The sequence below is a fragment of the Pituophis catenifer genome, unplaced genomic scaffold, assembly GCF_029215685.1.
Source record: "Pituophis catenifer annectens isolate HBS135680 unplaced genomic scaffold, rPitCat1.0.hap2 SCAF_1, whole genome shotgun sequence".
NCBI lineage: Eukaryota > Metazoa > Chordata > Lepidosauria > Squamata > Colubridae > Pituophis > Pituophis catenifer.
This window is the reverse complement of record NW_027256881.1, coordinates 29,210,854-29,225,330: the sequence shown is the minus strand read 5'-3', so window position 1 is coordinate 29,225,330 and position 14,477 is coordinate 29,210,854. Positions and strand designations below refer to the sequence as shown.

Here is a 14,477-nt window from a genome sequence, read left to right as displayed (position 1 = left end):
ACAAGTGTCGATTTGAAGTATGGGAAAGGTTGCATATTTGTCTATTGTGGGATTGTCTCTTCTGATGGATTAATCAGTCAGAGGTTTATATATCATTTGCTCTAAGAGGCTTCTTTTGCTGTATCTCCAGGTAATATGGCAATTACCAATCCGCAGGAATATCAGCACTTGGATAGTTGGCGTGCAAGATTTTGGCTCTTCTGTAATCTGTTCTGATTTCTCATATAGCAATTATCTGGTATTAATTCCTATTTTGCATCTTCCCTGGGCTGGAGTGATGTCATGGGTTTTCCATGTGGGAAAGAATCAGGTTGCTGGAGTAGGTGGGGAGAGTCCCTTGAAGCTGCCTTGTGATCTGATACCATTACATGCAAATTAGGAAGCTGATGCTGTTGTTGCTAGTATTCAGAATCTCACTAGACCAGTAGTCTGGCCATAGTAATTTTTTTTTTCATAACTACATGATTCAGAATCACTCCTCCCCCTCTGTCAGAAAAAACAAATTTGAACTAATTCTTGGGGTGGTGGTGTTTTTTTTTTTTTTTTTTGTAAATGTGGTAAATGAACAGCTACACTCTTTGTTAGCAACTTAGAGAAGAAAGATAACTTCCCTCTGTGGGAATATATACAATATCATACCTCTCTAGAACTACTATGATAATTTTCCTTTTTCCTCTGAAAATGAGGGGAGGTATCTAAAATCCAGAACTGCAATCCTATGCATGTTTATTTTAGAAAAAATGTTCCACCAAACTCTGAGGGGGACTTCCTCCTAAGCAAATATGCACGAAATACAGATCTTAGGGATTGAAGAACTTTATGATGTAATTCTCTACATATCTATTAAGAACCTATTTTGCTCACTGCATTTTCAGACAATGGAATATTGGATTCGGTCTCAATCAGCCAAATCTCTGGCTTTTGGTAAATTTTACCAAACTTCTACCTGTGTGCACTCAGTAATGTTCCTGGAATTTACTCCCAGGCAAATATGTATAATATTGTAGCCTCTTTCTCTTTAATCAGAAGATGAATCATCTAACTGAAGAACAATTTAAATATTTAAGTGTGTAATTGAAGAGTGGTTCTGCGATGTTACTAAGATAGAATAAGGAAATGTGAAAGATAGTATTGCCTCTGAATAAATTAATTCTTGCTTAGTAAGGTTTTGATTGATTATGTCCCATAAAGTCTGTATCGAATTTTACTGACCACATAGATTTTCTTCAGAAGGATCTGATCCCAATCTGTTCCTTAAAGTCTTCCATTGTTAGGACTGAAATTGAGACCATCCATATTACAGTTGGTTGTCCTTTTCCTCTATTTCCTTTCACCTTTTCCAACATTATAATTTATTCAGAAAGCCAAATATTTGCATTATGTACTGGAAATAGGATAATTTGACTGGATAATGTGTCTCAAGTGAGAAATCTAGGTTGATTCATTTGATTATCCATTTGTTTGTTTGTTTTTTGATATTGGTAAAATATGTATTTTGTGCTTGAAAATATTTTCAGACGATGACAATATGTTAGTATTTAATATTTAATTGGTCAATTAATTGAATCAAGTACACATGCTAATTAAATATAGCTGTCTTTAAGCACTTGGCATCTCTATTTTCAAACCAGTATCCTGTTCTACTTAAATCACATATTAATCTTCCTCAAAGATCTCAAAAAAGTATTTTTTTTTCGGTATGAAATCTATATACTACTAAAACTCTCACTATATTTATCTGTCTATTTGCATTCTCAGGTTAGCTCAAATGGTGCATTATACCCCAACCTAAAATCTGCTAATAAAATCTGCTGATATATATAATACATAAAAAAATCTTGGGACACATTACTCCTGTTGAATTAAAATTTCCATGATATTCAGACCAGTTCTACAGGCAGTTCTCAACCTATGACAACTGAGAACAGAATTTCAGTTGCTAAGCAGTGCAGTTGCTAAACATGACTGGACCAATTTTACAACTATTTTTATTGTGATCGTTAAGCAAATCATATGGCCATTAAGTGAATTATGTGGTTATTAAGCAAATCTGTCTTCCTAGATCAGTGATGGCTAACCTTTTTGCCATCGCGTGCCAGGAGAGGGGGGGGCAGGGGAGGGTCGTGCGTGCACGTGCCCACACGCATGTGTGCGCAACCCACTCCCCCTCCCCCCCGCTCCTGGCACATGATGGCCTGGTAGGCCCGTTTTTCTTTCTTACCTGGTTCCAGATCCTCTCTGTGTATCTGGGAACGGCGAAAACAGCCTTTCCCACTCCCTTGGAGGCCCTACGGAGGCTCAAAGGGCCCATTTCCCCACTACCGGTGGGACAGGAAGTGACGTTTTTTCCTGTCCCCAGCCTCCAGAACCTCTCTAGGAGTCTGTAGGAGCCTCTCTAGGAGTCTGGAGGCTGGGGACAGGAAAAAACATCACTTCCTTTCCCACCGGGAGTGGGGAAATGGGCCCTTTGAGCCTCCGTAGGGCCTCCAAGGAAGTGGGAAAGGCTGTTTTCGCCATTCCCAGATACACAGAGAGGATCTGGAGCCAGGTAAGAAAAAAAAACAGGCCTTCCCCACCCCCCCCCAGGCCCTCCAGAGGCAGGAAACAGCCTGTTTCCCTACTTCTGGTGGGCCCAGAAGGCCCGAAAATCAGCTGGCCGGCGCGCGCATGCGCCCCAGAGCTGAGCTGGCGTGCCCACTAATATGGCTCCGCATGCCACCTGTGGCACGCGTGCCATAGGTTCGCCATCACGGTCCTAGATTAACAGAATAACAGAAAAACAGAGTTGAAAAGGACCTTGGAGATCTTCTAGTCCAGGGGTGTCAAACCCGATCGCATCACAGGTCGTATCAGGATTGGTTTTGCCCTTGTGGAGCTGGGCTGGGTGTGGTCTGCACAGGTCATATCCGGCCTGTGAGCCGCATGTTGACACCCCTCTTCTAGTCCAACCTCCTGCTCAAAAGGAAACTATACTATTTCAGACAAATGGTTGCCCAATTTCTTCTTAAAAACCTCCAGTGTTGAGCATCCACAACTTCTGGAGGCAAATCTTTCCACTGATTAATTGTTCTGTCAAGAAATTTCTTGTTAGTTCTAGGTTGCTTCTCTCCTTGATTAGTTTCCATCCATTACTTCTTGTTCTGCCTTCAGGTGCTTTAGAAGTGCCCCTCTTTTTTGTAGCAGTCCAGTCCTTAGATATTGGAACACTGCTATCATGTCATCCTTAGTCCTTCTTTTCATTAAACTAGACATATCCAATTCCTGCAACCATTCTTCATATATTTTAGCCTTCAGTCTCCTAAGCATCTTTGTAATTCATCTCTGCACTCCTTCTAAAGTCTCAATATCTTCTTTATATTGTGGCTACCAAAAGTGGATGAAATATTCAAATGTGTAAGTGTGGTCTTACGAGGACATATAAAAATGGTACTAATATTTCATATGATCTTGATTATATCCCTTGGTTAATGCAGCCTAGGGCTGTGTTGACTTTTTTGACAGCTGCAGCACACTGCTGTCTAATATTTAAGTGATTGTCCTTTTAAATCGCAGTTACTATTATTGAGCCAGGTACCACCTATTCTATACCTGTGCATTTGGTTTTTCTTGCCTAAAAGTAGACCCTTACTTTTCTCACCATTGAATTTCATTTCATTAGGTCCAGTCAAATCTGTCAAGATCCTTCTGTATCTTGAGCCTATCTTCTAGAGTGTTGGCTATTACTGCCAGCTTGGTGTCGTCTGCAAATTTGACAAGTTCCCCTTCTATCCTCTTGTTAAAATCATTGATGAAGATATTGAAGAGTACTGGACCTAAGACAGAGCTTTGGGGTACCCCAGTGCATACTTCCTTCCATGTAGATGCAGTTTCATCAGGAACTACACATTTAGTGCAGTTGGTCAGTCAATTACAAATCCACCTGGTGGTCATGCTGTCTAACCCACATTTTTCTACCTTATCAAGTAGTAGGTTGTAGTCTACTTTATCAAATGCCTTACTGGAGCCCAAGTAAATTATATCCACAGCATTTATCTGGTCTGCTAATTTTGTCACCTTGTCAAAGATTGCAATATGATTTGTCTGACATGATCTGTTTTTGACAAACCCATGTTGCTTTCTGGTTATGACTTTATTTGCCATTAGGTGTTCACAGATTTGTTGCTTGATTATCTTTTCCAGAATCTTCCCAGGTATTAATGTCAGGCTGATAGGTCTGTAGTTTCCTAGATCCATTCCCTCTCCCCTTTTTTTTTTTAAGATGGAAACTACACCAGCCCTTTTCCAGTCATCTGGTAGTTCCCAGTGCTCTAGAATCCTTGAAAAATATGGTTCAATTTTTCTAAATCACATCTGGTATAAACCAGGACACCAGGACACATCTGGTCCTGGTGTTTTGAACTCACCTAGAACGGATAAGTGTTCTCTTCTCATTTTCTTGCTTATTTGGATTTGTATTCCTAATCTGCATTTTACAGTATTTTTACTTGTTGGAAGTCAAATGGTTACAAATTATGTTCACATGACTGCAAGACACTGCAACTATTATAAATGTGATCTGATTGCTAAGCACCAAATTGTGATCACATGACGATAGGGGTGATGTGAAGGTCATAACCGCAGGCCAACACCGGCCAAAGGACTGACAGTATAAGGTGATGAGGTAAAATAACTCCACCCAAGAAGCTAAGTTGTGGAAATGCCCAAACCCAGTCAGTTGCTGCATTATAATTCAGATGTGTTTCACATTCTCGTCGACAACTTGTCTTTTACCTTCTGTACAATATTGTAGAAGGGGTGGTCCTGGAAAGGCATCGGTGAAGCAGATGCTTTACTGAATGGGAGAAATCTGTTTCCCCCTCACTTACTGCTTTTAGAAATTGAATGAGATATTTGCAGTATACCAATACTTTTGTGCCTTCTTCCACTTAGAATGGTGGGAATTACTTTACAATTTTCATTGTCCCTTGACAGAAAATACAAATAACTTGAAATGATGGCAGTGGTAATTCAGCCTTTACTATCCTAAGCGGCAAAAGAAATTACAGGTAGTCCTTGTTTAGTAATTGTTTAGTAACTTTAATTACAATTCGCAGTTATAATGGTAATGACAATGTAACTTTACAACCAAACTTTATGACCTCCACAGGTCTGTAAAGCAAAAATAAATAAATAAATAAATGAAATAAGATCATAAGCACAGTCACAATTTCACTTATCAACCAAATTGTCAGTCCTAATTGTGGTCACTAAACAAGAACTACCTATAATACCTACAAGTCATTATTTGGGTTTTGAACAAAACACAGGGGAAAGAAGGAGAAGCAAAGCCTGGTGGCCACAGGGCCTGGTGGCTCAGCAGACTGATAGCATTGTGATTAACACCAGCTGTCTGCAATTACTGTAAATTCGAATCTCACCAGGCTCAAGGTTGACTCAGCCTTCCATCCTTTCTAAGGTAGGTAAATTGAGGACCCAGTTTGTGGGGGCAATAAGCTGACTGTATAAATATACAAAAGTATGAAGGCTATTGCTTAACACATTGTAAGCCGCCCTGAGTCTCCGGAGAAGGGCGGCATATAAATCATTTAAAAAAAAAAAAAAGCTTGCCTTTTCATTAAGTAGATGATATGCTGCCAAATGCCAGTTTCATCTTATTCCTCAAGTCTTTCTTTCTAAAGAACTGTAATGCCCTGATGGGGATTAGAATCCAATGTTCACATTAGAAGACATGGGTATTTGATTTTATGCAACATGCCTGAGCTTGTTCCTCTTAGCAGCCCATCTGATGCTCCCAGAGAATCAGGCTAATTTGTGGTTGCTGAGTTTACTCTTTAAAACCCTTCATGGCTTGAGGCTGGGTTATCTGAGGGACCATCTCTTCCTGATTAATATGCTGTCCCATCAGATCCAAGGCATGCTTTGAGTTCCATCTGTTAAGGAAGCCCAAGGAGGTGTGTCTCCATGGTATCTACCAAATGGAACATTCTCTCCATTCCAACCCCTCTTTGCCTGAAAGTCAGCTCCTTCCCTCTTTATATTCCAGACGTTCCTCAAGATATGGGGGTCTCAGGAGACTGGTGAGATTTTGAGGTAGCTCCTTTGGTGATTGAAATGAATGTGCGTCTCTCTGTGTGTGTATTTATTATGACTATGTTTGACATGTTTATTATTTAATATCTTAATTACAGACTGCCCAGAATCACTTCTTGTGATGGATGGCTATATAAATAAATAATTGAGTGAAACACTCTAATCTCAAATGCTTTTTGAGGGCTTTTGCTGATTTTTATCACAAGCAGATTGTTACTTTCCTATCCCTAACTAGATGGGCCTTTGATGTAATTTAGTATAGCTCTTGTTATGGCTGCTTCTGTTCTTGTTCTTTGTTGCTTATTTTAAAAAGGGAAATTATGTGTCTCTCTTTGTGTGACATTTAAATGGTTGAAAGTGGGTAATAACAGGCAAATTACTATGATAGCATCTATTTTAGTCTTATGCAGGATCTCATCAAATCTTCTTAATGTAAAGTATTTGTCAGAATTAAAATTCCATGATTCATTTTGCTACCAATATGGTAGAGTCCCTATAGTTGTATCATTGTTATATTTATTTTAAATATCTAATTCTTAAATATATTTGCTATAGTTTTCAGAACCTGGGCATTCAGTGTGTGAAAAAGAGAGAACTAAAGGAATCCATCATTTCACGAATTGCTAAGAAGATCAATCCATTCAATGGTAAGTAACCACTGATTATTAATTACATTAATGACTGTTAAGACTCCCTAATCATTTGCTTTTCAAACATTTTTGAAATATTGATTCCCTTAATGTATATCAAACCATGTTAAAACAGCAAAATAGAGCAGCTACTGGAATGGGATGTACATGTGAATCCACATCACTAACTGTCACAGCTTGTTACTGGAGGCTTTCCTTTAGCAATTGTTGTGTTAGTTTTTGTCTTTATGAATTCTAAATTCATCCAAAGAGTACCGTGGGAATAAAAGAAGAAACATCTGAACAGTGAGGAGACCAGATGCAAAGCAATTTTACTCAGTAAAGTATTTAAATCTATCCATAAAAATGTACACTATAATTAAAGTCAGAATGAATTACATTATTGGCCACATGTAACTCAACTAATGAACCAGGGGGAATAGATTTTATTTTTACCTATTGCTATACTAATAAGTGTTTGTGCAACTCACCATCTGAAAATATAAATTTTTACAGCAAGTCAGTTCTCTAAGAATCTAGTAATGTGTGAGTAGTTCTTTCTTAACATCCATTTGTTCAGTGTTTAAAGTTACAATAGTGCTGGAAAAAAAATGGACTTGTGACCAGTCCTTGAACTTACAACAATTGCAGCATCTTTGCGGTCATGTAATAAAAATTTGACCCAGTCTGCATTTACAACTGCCAACCCTGCACACCCCTCCTCCCCCGATATGACCTTTATTGTCCCTGCCTGCCTTCCCTCTGCTGAGCTTACCATCCTGGTTACATATGGGGAAAAGCCATGGCTTTGGGGCTTCTTGCTGCATTGCAGCTCTGGGGCTTTTTGCACCCATATGTGTTCTTCCCACCTGACAATAACCAGACTCACCATGCCTCAACAGCCACTTGTAGACCTCACACACACTCCCCTAGCCCTGCTGCACTCAGCCTGTACCTCACAACCACTCACACACCATCCTACATTTTTTCTCAGTCCCACTGCACTCAGCCCATGCCTTGTCAGCCAGCCACCCCCACTGTGCTGGTGTCATGCCTCACTGGCCACCACAGATCCTTGTGCACCTTCCCCCAGCCTCTCTATGCTGACGGAGTGCCTTGCCACCCACCTGTGCACCCCTGAACAGCAAAATCAAGGACGAAAAGAGAAATGTATGTGTGTGGGTCCATGTATATGGTTTAAAGGTCAAAGTTTAATACAGTACTTTAATATCTGATCGATTCTATCTTTATTTAACCATATCAGAAAGCCATTGAATAACTTCAATTCAAGTTCATATGAAAATGATACCTCTGTCACACACTGTAATCCTCCCACAGTTCAGTTGTTCCACTGAAACTGATACGTCATGGGGAAGCTGTGGTCACGAGAAAGAAACACTCACTTTGATGGCTTTAAGCATTGTTTCATATCATTGGCAAAGGGATGTAGCATTTGAGGCTAGAGATAATTCAGCAGTACTACGATTAAAACCACAACATTTTTTAAAGCAAGTTTGCATCTAAGCTCAGTATGATTTGTGGGCACAAATTGGGTGCCATCAGGCTCTGGCTAAGCAGCAAATAAAATTATCTTGAGATGCAAGCACAGACTAGCTCGCCCTATCCATATTGTGATCTTGGCCTAGAGCTGAGTGATTTCATCTGGTACTGTTTATAGTTTTATGATACTTTTCTTAGCTTATATATTTTATCAGATCTTTTATTTCTGGAAACTAGAAAAACTGATTCTTCAAGCAAAGCCTACAGAGAATGCCAAACCAATTGAAAAGCAGTGTATAGCCTCTCTCTATAAGCACACAGGAATGAAATTTAATAAATCAGTTCAGAATATCAGAACATTGAACAGTTATGGTTAGTAAGGATGAACGCATCTACAGTATCTGGAATTTCAGTCAGTAAGAATTATAGAATTGGATTAGATTAGGTAAGGCTTTAAGAATTTTACATAAATCTTTTTCTTCAAGGAGCGCCATACACATTTTTAAAATGAATATAAGTTTCCTGTTATAGACCCTGCATTAGTAAAACCTAAAACTAGCCAGTACGTTTTTAATCTTGATTCCATACAGTATCAAAGAAAGAAAATTACAAAGGAATTTGGCTTAATGGTTAGATTTTAGTTTCATTTATACGCATTACTGGGCAACAAAATGAAAAGGAGTGATACTTAAAAGCATAATAAGATAAATGAGCAGAAGTCTGAACATCTGGATCCGTTCCAGTCGGGCTTCAGGCCCGGGTACAGCACGGAAACGGCATTGGTCGCGTTGGTAGATGATTTCTGGAGGGCTCGGGACAGGGGGTGCTCCTCTGTCCTGGTCCTGTTAGACCTCTCAGCGGCTTTTGATACCATCGACCATGGTATCATGCTGCACCGGTTGGAAGAGTTAGGGGTGGGGGGCACTGTACTGCGGTGGTTCTCCTCCTTTCTCTCCAACCGGTTGCAGTCTGTGTTGGCAGGGGGGCAGAGGTCGACCCCAAGGCCCCTTATATGTGGGGTGCCACAAGGGTCGGTCCTCTCACCCCTTTTGTTCAACATTTATGTAAAGCCGCTGGGTGAGATCATCCGTGGTTTTGGGGTGAAGTACCACCAGTACGCTGATGACACCCAGCTGTACATCTCCACCCCAGACCACCCCAATGATGCCCTTGAAGTGATGTCCCGGTGTCTGGAGGCCGTGCGGATCTGGATGGGGAGGAACAGGCTCAGACTCAACCCATCCAAGACCGAGTGGCTGTGGTTTCCGACGTCCCGATATAGTCAGTTGACGCCATCACTGACTATTAGGGGCGAATCGCTGGCCCCCACGGAGAGGGCTCGCAACTTGGGCGTCTTCCTGGATTCACGGCTGTCATTAGAAGAGTATTTGACGGCCGTGACCAGGAGGATTTTTCATCAGGTTCGCCTGATTCGCCAGTCGTGCCCCTTTCTGGATCGGGACTCCCTACACACAGTCACTCATGCCCTCGTCACTTCCCGCCTGGACTATTGTAACGCTCTCTATATGGGGCTCCCCTTGAGGAGCATCAGGAGGCTCCAACTGGCGCAGAGTGCGGCCGTGCGGGTGGTTATGGGACCAACATGGCGCTCCCATGTGACACCTCTCCTGCGCGAGCTGCACTGGCTCCCGGTGGTCTTCCGGGTGCACTTCAAGGTTTTGGTCACCACCTTTAGAGCGCTCCATGGCTTAGGACCTGGTTATTTACGGGACCACCTACTACCACAAACAGCCTCCCACCGGCCGGTACGCTCTCATAGAGAGGGACTCCTCCGGGTGCCGTCAGCCAAACAATGTCGACTGGTGGTCCCTAGGGGGAAGGCCTTCTCTGTGGGGGCACCTTCTGTCTGGAATGAGCTCCCCCTGGAGATACGAAGGATCCCAGACCTGTGCACCTTCCGCTGCGCTGTGAAGACCTTTTTATTCCACCAGGCGGGCTTGGCCTAATCCTTTCCCTCTTTTTTAATATGTAAATTTTAATCTGTTTTAAATTATTGGGGTGTTTTAATTTGTCAGGGCCAAAACTATTTAATTCGATTTTATCTGGCTTTTTAAATTTTTTGTATCTATGTATTTTATTGTTTGGCTGTTCACCGCCCTGAGTCCTTCGGGAGTAGAGCAGTATACAAATCAAATCAAATCAAATCAAATCAAATAAATTAATAATAATAATAATAATAATAATAATAATAATAATAATAATAATTAAAAGCAAGCATATCAGAAATAGCACAATCTTAAAGAATTAATAAAACTGGAAAAAATAGGCAAAAATAGCAAACCGAGTCCTCAGTCCAAATAACAATATTCAAGGCAAAAAAAAGTATTGCCAAATAGGAGAAGGAAGACAAGTCCTGCTTCTTATGTCATTTTTCCAACCAGGCAATCTGTTAGTACAAATGAAAGGGGCTCTATCAAGCTAAACTTCTTTAACAATAACTCTAAATGACTACATTTTAGTCATTTTTTCCACATTTTATTATTGAGCGACTTTAGGAAGACATATAGTCCAGAGCAAAACCTGTACCAGACCCGCTCTTATTTCACGTATTCAAACCATTGTAAGAAAAACATAGTAATGAAGAAAAAAAGCCATAGCAAAGGAAATGATTGTCCCCAGCCAAAAGTGCCCAGAATTACAAAGCAATATAGGACAGGAAGAAAGGGAGACAAGAAAAATACACTAAAATAATCCAAGCCACACTCCAGGATACTAGCAGCCTCTGGAAAACAGGCAGCAGATACCGTATCAGAGATGTTCTCAAAATGCCTGTGCTAGACATGCAGCATTTTTCTAGATTTATCTTTGGGAGCATGTGGGAAAGTGAATGAATGCTTTCAGAGTTTTGATGAGAGAATCTTTTCTTCATTTTGAGTTATTATTGTTTGTGTATGCTGAGAGATCATGACTAGGTTGGCCTCTGCAGGAGTTCACTGCTAGTTAGGCAGGTTTAAATGTCTGCCATGGTTATGACAGTTTGTTCTGTTATGGCTTTTGCCATTGACTTGACATTTGTAGTTTGCAACATGATTTCTAATCTATATTTTTTTTGTAAAAAAATGCAAAGCTAGCAGGACAGCAAAGAGATAGGAGTCTGGATCCAAATGAGAAGGACTTTGTGTATAGGTAACTGTTTATTTGTGAGTCACAGCATGGTGTGTAAGTAGATGAGGAAATGTGATTGGTGTTTTGGGCAGAAATTGAGTGGGTGATATAGAAAATGTTTAATGGGTAGATAGGGGCTCATATTTCTGACCATGTGTGAACATAGATCGAATTGAAAGTAGGTGGTGTTTCCTTACTGTGGTCATGGAGCTAAGAAAGGTAGGATCATGAGATACACCACTTAGTCACTTTTCAAGTCTGACATTATCACAAAGATCATGAACTTTCTTATTTTTATTACAATGTAAGCAGTTTAATTTTTTTTATATTTTAGTCAAAAGGTCTCATTCAGAATCTCTAATATTTTAGAAGTGGTTTTACAACTTAAAATATTATGTAATGCAGTAGAACTAACCTATACAGAGAAGGTTGCTATTTTGGCACTGTTTGCCTCTTCCCAAAGTTGGCTTTAGATCAGCTTTCAGTCTTCCTGGGAATCCTCCAGACAACACCTGGAATGTGTCTGGCTGGCAAAGACTGTGTTAGTGTGTGGTGCATTCAGTTCCATGTTAGGCTTGAATCCCAAGGAGAGAGGTCACCGTTGGGGGGGGGGGGTGTTGTCAACTTCACAATTAGCATTGTGCCTCTTCTGTCAGTTATTTCCTTTATGCTCTGCTCTGCTGCTAAATTGTCTTTTCTAACTGCTAGTAGCCAGGCAAATCCTCTTAGTTCAGAAATAGCAGTTAAACTGAAGAATTTAAGTATAGAGTTTTGCATCTTTTTAACACAAAATATTCTAAACTCTGAGCAGTCACTTAGAGGCAGGGGTGGGTTCTACTTACCTTTACTACCGGTTCGCAATGAGATCACACGTGCGCACGCGCTTCACTCGCACATATGCCTTGCTTCTGTGCATGCACAGATTGCCGTTGACGACATCCGGGGTAGTGGGCGGGGCCTCCCATCGATTTTACTACCAGGTCTTATGAACCGGTCCAAACCAGGGGCAACCCACCACTGCTTAGAGGTAATCATGCAGAGTGTGTGTGTGTGTTTGTGTGTCTATATGCATAATGGTTATCTTTTGAGAGCTGAATGCAATGAAATTTCATTTTAATATATGCTGATTAGTGTACATTTAAAGTGACAATAAAGTCACTTTAGTCTGTTCTGTTCTATTCAAATGTATATGGTATGCAGTTGGATCAATAAACTTGAGAAATCTTTGGAAAGTCACTCATTTCCTACTTTTCAGAGTCTTAGTTAAGGTTTCTAAAATGTAGTCAGAGAACAAACAGAAAAAGATTCTGCAGAATTTTATACATGAAGACCAAGCTAGCTTTTTACCTGAAAAGACCAATAAAAGTTAATGTTAGAACTGTTTTGAATATAACTGAATATTTGCAATATCATATTGAGACTCAGAGAACCTTAATATTTTTAGATGTGGAAAAAGCCTTTGACAATTTAAATTGGGTCTCTTAGTTTGGACTCCTGGAAGAAATGAACTTTGGACAGCAATATATTCAAAGTATTAGAGTGATCTATTCTGTACACACTATATATATTTCTCTTTAGCCAGGTTCTACCTACATAAACCAAGATATTATCCAGCCCTAGTTCAGTGAAATCACAATTCACTAGTTTCTGGGCTTTTTTCTTCTGGCAGCCAGCAGACCCTTTGCTGCCCAGAAACTTCCAAATAATAATATGGAACATTTGATGAAGAAATTAAATGACCTTTGGCTTGTTTTAAAATAAAACAAAAATTGAAGTTGTCTGCTTCAGTGTACCTTTGCATGTTACCTATTTTGATTGTTCTACAAAGAAAAACTGATTAAGAAAAATGAAGGAAGCTTATCTTGCCAATAAGCTTCATTTTGAAGTCCGAATAGCTGGTAATCCTGACATTTCTGAGGCCAGATTTCATGTTGTAGAACTAGTGTACCTAGCTGGAAAGTAAGAATCATTGATTATAAAGAGCAATAGAAGTCATGCGTCTCTTCAAAGGATGACAGCAATGTATCCTTCTGAACCATTATGAGTTCAGAATGCTATATTTCTCAATGATATTGCTGCATAACTGTAGTGATTTTTGCTTCAGTGGCCTTTCTTTCAAAAGAGGAAGTCAGGAGAAATAGCTAGTTCCGCTTGCCGTGGCGCTGTAGTTTCAGCATCATACACAACATCACACCAATTATAATAGACAGCAGCTGTCACTGCAATTAACACTGGTTACTAATTCATCTGAGGATTTATTGCACAAAGAGCTTTCTCCTTTACAACCCTCACCATTTGCAATGGATAAAACCGTTCATGATTTTAGTTGGTAGTTGATAGATTTTATTGTAAACTATGTTGAAGTTTCTGTTGCAATAATAGCAGCGTAGAAATTATTTTAGTAAATAATTGCTTTACCTTTAAAATATTAAACGAGGTCTCTTTCATTTTGAACCATGGCAACCAGGAAGCACAAGTATGATAATGGGTGTCGTAAATGGTCTGGCACAGGAAAGTGAACACATCCTTACTATTCTTTGTTTCGCTTTGCAGAGCAAAAGCAGCAGACAGAACAGATTGTGGAAAAGAATTTAAGTTCCATCCCTGCACACTCACACAATTTGCAGTTAAGACTTTTTAAATTAAGCCAGTTTGCTGTATTGGTTAAGGTACCGCCAGGGGTGGGTTCTACTTATCTTTACTTACCCAGTTTGCAATGGGGCAGCGCGCACACAATCACTTTGGTCGTGCGCACACATGCTCTTCTGCGCATGCGCAGAAGCATTCTGATGACGTTGGGGTCAGTGGGCGGAGCCTCCCGCTGGTTTTACTACCAGTTCTATAGAACCGGTGAGAACCGGGGGCAACCCACCACTAGGTACCACCCTTGAAACAAGGAGACCATGAGTTCTAGTCCTATCTTAGACATGAAAACTGGTTGGGTGGCTTTGGGCCAGTCACTCTCTCAGTCCAACCCACCTACCTGGGTAATAAAAATAGGAGGCAGAAGTATTAGGTACTGTATGATCGTTGTTTTGAGTTGAAATAAATAAAAGATAAAATAGTTATGAGATTATGGGGTTTATACACTCCAAGGAGGATGAGAGCTATGCCAGAGGTTCAACTATAGTG

At 40.2% G+C, this 14,477-nt stretch overlaps 1 protein-coding gene across 1 annotated transcript in view; it reads left to right on the top strand.

Moving 5' to 3' along the window:
* The window catches only part of REL (REL proto-oncogene, NF-kB subunit), a 64,666-nt gene that overhangs the window by 33,797 nt on the left and 16,392 nt on the right, over positions 1 to 14,477 (top strand). Inside the window, exon 4 of the mRNA XM_070931980.1 lies at positions 6,646 to 6,737. Coding sequence (XP_070788081.1) covers positions 6,646 to 6,737 — 92 coding nt within the window. The remainder of the gene's footprint in view (positions 1 to 6,645; positions 6,738 to 14,477) is intronic.